The following is a 5756-nucleotide window of genomic DNA, read 5'->3' as shown; positions in this document are numbered from 1 at the left end:
TATTTCTCTTTTGACCGCAACCCTGACCATCTCCCTATATAAAAATAAAATAGATTTTGTAATCCCGTACTTGCGTTTCGATTTAACCTTTAGGGTTTCTGAAATATTGTGGTCCTCTTATATGTTTTGAAAGTTACTATTTTTTTTTTTCATTGGGCACTTATCGAAATAAATATAAAGATACACATATAAGTTAGAAATCCGAAAAGTTAAAATAAATCGAATAAACAAGTACCTCGATTATTTTCATTTTCAGCACCTCTGAATACATACAAAGGGACCTACTATGCTTAAAACCCAATGAATTAAAATAAATCAATTAGCAAGCGCGAGATCACAAAATTGATATTATTTTTATCACAAAATAGAATTTATTTTCATTTTCAGCACCTCTAAACATATAAGAGGCCTCTTATGCTAGAAATTCGAAATGTTAATAGTAATAATGAATAAACCTAAACGCAGTCACGCAATTGAAAAATCATCTTTTTTTTAAAGAAAGGAATCAAATATGTTAGGGAACCCACTAATAGGGTTAAAGAATTATTTTTTCTAAAAAATTGGAACTAATTTAGCTATTGACAGTTATTTACCGCTAAATCTTACAACGAAATTAGTTTTTAGTTGAAAAGGACAACTAACAACTAATTTAGTCGTGACATTTAGCGGTAGTTCAAAGTCAATAGCTAAATAGTTCTAATTTTGTAAGGAAACTAATTCTGACAACTATTTAGCTGTGTTAGTTTTTAACTAAATACCTAGCAAGCTAATCCCCAACTCTGGTTTGAATCATGTGACATTTTATCTTCAGACCAAGGTTATTCTATTTCTCAAATCAAGTGTTAATTCCTGGAGGGGCAGTTAGGGCTAGTGTGTTAATTGAGTGAATAATTAATTATTTTATATTAAAATTTAAGGACAAATCTTTGGGGTCTCAGATATTGATATGTTGATATATCGCTTACTGGTAACGTCCTGCAGTCCTTTAGCCACTTCCCTCGTCCTGGTTGAGCGTGGGCGAAAATGGTGAATTCCAGAGATTTCACCTGGTGTTGTTGAAAATGTTGCTTCTTCCTCAGAGGCTTGCCAGCTTGTCCTCCGGCTGTGGTGCTGTATTAGTGGCAGTCCAGGTGCTAGCTTGCGTAGTACGATAGTCAATATCCGGCGATATCAAAGTAGCGACGTCTTTGGGGTCTTCCGGTGTCCGTAGCAAGCAGTGGCATCAGAAAATGAGACCCCTGACCCTGACATTACACAGGAAAAAAAAAAAAGGCCGAAAATATCAGATTACGTAAATTCGGCACAAACTAATGCCTCTATATGACATTGGTTGTATTTATTGTTTTTTTAAATTTTAAGTATTAGATGCTTTGAAACTAATATTCAAATATAATCGTTTGCAGATGTGAACTGTTGCTTCTATGAGCACTTAACTCATTTTGGAATGATGTGGTTGCTACTTTTCAGGGTGAGTATATTTAATATTTATACATATAAAAGGGGAAAAAAACACTACAAATTAGTTATTATATAAGTAAATAACAAAAAATAAAAAATGACTTCGAAATCATTATACGAAGTTTAAAAAGAAATATTGAAATTGAAATTGGAGGATGGTAATGTAGAGTTTCGAAGATGATCGTTGAGTGAGCCGTGATTTTGATGCCAAATTTCAAATCTATCTATTGTATGCAATATCACGACTTACCTTGCTTTTTTGAATGCGAAGTCCCATACAAAAATAGTTTGCTGTACCTTTGCAAACGTTGACCTAATTAAGATTTTTCTTAATTTATCATAATAAGTTAAATTAACTATCAAACGGGCATCTGGAATGTTTCAGAGTATTTATAATTTTCAAATCATTAGAAAGACTTTATAAAGGTTTCTTAAATAATATATATTAATCCTATTGTTTTTTAAAATTTATTTTGCAGGGAATTTAATTAACATTCAATAGCCAATATATAAAAATTTATACTTTTTAATTATGCACAAAGAAAGTTTTTTTATCATACTTTTATTCAAGCTTTATATCTGGGATGTACGTAGTGCTGAAAGGAAAAATAAAATATTTTTCCTAATTGAAAACATACCGAAAATATATAGTACTAGTTTACTCCTGCTAGAAATCTTGCATTAGGTATGATTCCTTCTTTAATTCATTCCAAATATAAGCGATATCATGCTCATTGATAATAAAAATATAATATTATAAAGAAAGTTTATTCAAATCACACAATTGGTGAAGCTGCATACTTTATATTGGCTTTAGGATTTCTTTTAAATAAAAAAAACAGTGAATTGAAACAATTAAATAAACTTTAATACACACACGTAAAAATCACACTTCAATTAAATTTAAAATCTGTGTAAACTCCTCCCAGTGTTACCAGATACCTCTTTTTATATTTACCAGTTTTTATTTCTAATAAAAACTAAAATTAATATTTTACATATAGTTTATACAGCTCTTAACTTGTTGAAAAAAATAAATAAATGAAGTGTGCAAAATACAACAAATATAGAAAAGAAACTAGAAATGCTCAGGATCATGCTAAGGATCCTAACTCATAACTATTTAACCAAGATGGGATCCTTAGATTTCTGCGAGGTGGGCCAGCTGGGATAGTTGGCACTGTTGTTTCATCCAACGTCTCGTTTAAGTCCTTCCATAAGAGGCTTGTTTTAGTAGATGTATTTGAACTCATCTCCTTACCAGTTGGCTGTGCGATACGTGATTCCGACGTCTCGTTGACTGTTGAAAACAGCTGGAATCCCGAGGCAGCCTAACCCACCTCGTGACTATGAGAAAATTTCCGGTTTTCTTCACTACTCTATATGGAATGTGGGTGTTAACTTATTGGTCTTAATATCGTTCTTTTAAGTTATTTTCAGAAAATGAATGGTTCATTGCTCCGCGCTTCTTATCCTCATACTCTTCAACTTATGAAGAGTATCCCTATCTTTTAACTTTTCCTTGTGTACCGATTCTCTTGAAAGACAACGTATTTTTTCGGAAAAAGAACAATTTGCCTGGTAGAACTCCAGTAACTGAATGTGGTGGGACACGATTTTTTTTTTTTCGGCCAAGAAGCACCGCGGCCACTGAGGGCCTATTGTACGCCGTCCCTCCTCTGCTCAAAACGCCCAATTACCTTTGCAAATCTGGACAATGTTTAAGGATCCACTGTTTTGCAAAGTTTGGGATCCAAGATACGATCCTTACCATAGGCAAGAACACGCCACGGCATCACATTTGCACATGATGTGGATGATGTGGTAAGCAGTCTCTTCCTCCTTTCTGCAGAACCTGCAGATAGGGGACTCTATCAGTCTCATTTTATAGAGATGCTTGTATAACTGACAGTGTCCTGTGTATAGTCCTGTCACCCATCTTAGGATACTCATATCCATATTAAGAAGGCAATTGCTTCTTTTCGGGCAGGGTCCTTTGAGGAACATTTTTGATTGTTCCATCCCTCTGGTATTTCTCCAGAGTAACCCAGCCTTGCTCTCAGCGGTCTTTTTGATATGCCTCTGCGCATGGCTGAGACTAATTCCACATATGGGGTCAGGTGTGAGAGGAACATACTCAGATCCTTTCCTTGCTAGGTAGTCAGCTCTCTCATTTCCTTTAATGCCTTTATGTCCTGGCACCCATTCCACCCACACTTTGTTGGTCAAGGAGAGAGAGTTCAAGTTAGCCTTACACTTCTCCACCAATTTGGAGCGGGTTACGTAGTTATGGCCGCCTGACTATCCGTATAGATCGTGATTAGCCTTTCCCTCATGCCGTCCTTTATTAAATTCTGGGCACAGACATTTATTGCAAACACCTCAGCCTGAAACACTGTGGTGTCCTTTCCTAACGAAATGGATGTGCCTTGATTAGGCTTATCCATCCTCCATATTTCTGCTCCAGATCCTTGTTCCATTAAGGATCTGTGTAGCAGTTTATCCCGTTACACGGCTTGTGTGGGGTTGAACCATCAACCCTTACACTGTAGTAAGTGTTCCTATATTTCTTCTCCTGATGATCCGAATGCATAGCCACGATCCCGTCTTCATTGATCCTCCTGAACAGTCTACCATGTCCCTCATAAGTTAGGGAATGGTAGTTCGTTCCTAGTTTCATAAGCTTGTATGCAGAGCTAAGGGCTTGAGCTTCAATCTCTATGTGTAGAGGTTTAATGTTGAACAGAACCTCCATTGCTGCAGAAGGAGTGGTGCTTAGGGCTCCCGTTATCATAAGGCACGCCAGTCACAACCAATATATAACTTTTGGTTTGAGGCCCCAGGATTTGCGGCTCCTTTACATGCCCAGAGAAACCTCAGTGCCTTCATACTGGTCCTTTCAACATAACGTTGCCACTTCAGTTTGCTGTCAAGAGTAACGCCAAGATGTTTGACTTCACTACAGAATCCCAATCGTTCACCGTTAAGAAACGGTGAGCTGATTGCAATGTTCTGTCTGTTAGTGAAGACACAAAGACTGACCTTTTGAGGATTGATGCTCAGACCATATTCCTGGCACCATCCATTCATAAGGTCTACCGATGTTTGAAGCAGTCCTGAGATAGTTCCCGGGAATTTGCCTCCTATCAACACAGCGATGTCATCAGCATATCCCTGCGTGTAAAAACCTGCCTTATTGGATCTGGCAAGTAAGGTGTCTACCACCATACACCACAGGAGAGGAGATAGTACTCCACCTTGCGAACAACCACCAGCGGGCTTCATCCACATCTTAGTGTGTCCTAGCTCCGACTTGAGAAATCTTCCTTCCAACATTGCATTAGTCCAGCTGAAAGGAAGTTGTCTCACCCCCTTCATTTCCATGGCTCTCGCCATGGTTCTGTGAGGAATACGATTAAAGGTGCCTTCAATGTCAATGAAGAAACTACCCATAATATCCTTATAGGCCAAACTCTTTTCAATCCTGGATACTAAATGATGTAAAGCATCCTCACAGGATTTCCCTGATTGGTACGCAAATTGAGCGCTGTGTAGTGGTCTCTCTACCAGCGTAGTCTCCCTAATATGTCTGTCCAGAACCTTCTCAAGTGTCTTCATTAAGAAGGATGTCAGACAAATGGGTCTATACGCCTTAGGGTTGTCATAAGATGGTTTCCCTGGTTTGGGTATATAACACACCTTCGACACTCTCCAGCTACACGGAATGTGACTCAGTGCCAAACTCCCCCTGAGCAACGCTAAGAGATATGGCTTCAAGACCGTTAGGCCTTTTTGTAATAGGGCCGGAAAGATTCCATCTGTGCCAGCTGATTTAAAGGGCGAGAATGATTTAATCGCCCACTCAACCTTGCCAGAGTTGTCAATCCTATTTGCCTCAACTCACTTATCTCTACTACAGGTGTAGCTCTCTATAGTTGGGGTCGTGTCTTTTTCTTCTATCAGTACACACCCAGGGAAGTGTGAACGTGCCAGAGCTTCCAGGGTTCCCGCCTCAGAGCTGGTGAACCCCCCTTCCACCTCAAAAGCACCCAACACTCCTCTTACATAGTCCCTGGATAGAATCCTATTAATTCTGAACGTGGAGGGGGCATCATTAACACCATTGCAAAATCTCCTCCATGCCCCTCTTTTAGCCTTCCTAACCGCCCTGTTTTAATCAGTTAGTGCACTCTTGTATGTGTCCGATTAAAAGATGAAGCTGGTCGGTGCGCCAACCTGATAGGAGCGTGGTGTGAGAAGAAGAAGTTGAAGATGGCTGCTGCCAAGACTCAAGCTAT

The 5756-nt window shown here is 38.5% G+C and overlaps 1 protein-coding gene across 2 annotated transcripts in view; it reads left to right on the top strand.

Annotated features, from left to right (window-relative positions):
- Window positions 1–5756, top strand: part of LOC106687365 (uncharacterized) — a 155517-nt gene that overhangs the window by 55259 nt on the left and 94502 nt on the right. For both annotated transcript variants that reach the window (XM_067049991.1, XM_067049990.1), the window contains exon 3: window positions 1404–1468. In XM_067049991.1, coding sequence (XP_066906092.1) covers window positions 1445–1468 — 24 coding nt within the window. In that variant the 5' untranslated portion in view covers window positions 1404–1444. The remainder of the gene's footprint in view (window positions 1–1403; window positions 1469–5756) is intronic.

The sequence above is a fragment of the Halyomorpha halys genome, unplaced genomic scaffold (genome assembly GCF_000696795.3).
Source record: "Halyomorpha halys isolate HHAL.00 unplaced genomic scaffold, Hhal_1.1 Scaffold950.1, whole genome shotgun sequence".
Lineage (NCBI taxonomy): Eukaryota > Metazoa > Arthropoda > Insecta > Hemiptera > Pentatomidae > Halyomorpha > Halyomorpha halys.
The sequence above is the reverse complement of the archived record's forward strand: the minus strand, read 5'-3'. Positions and strand labels throughout refer to the sequence as shown.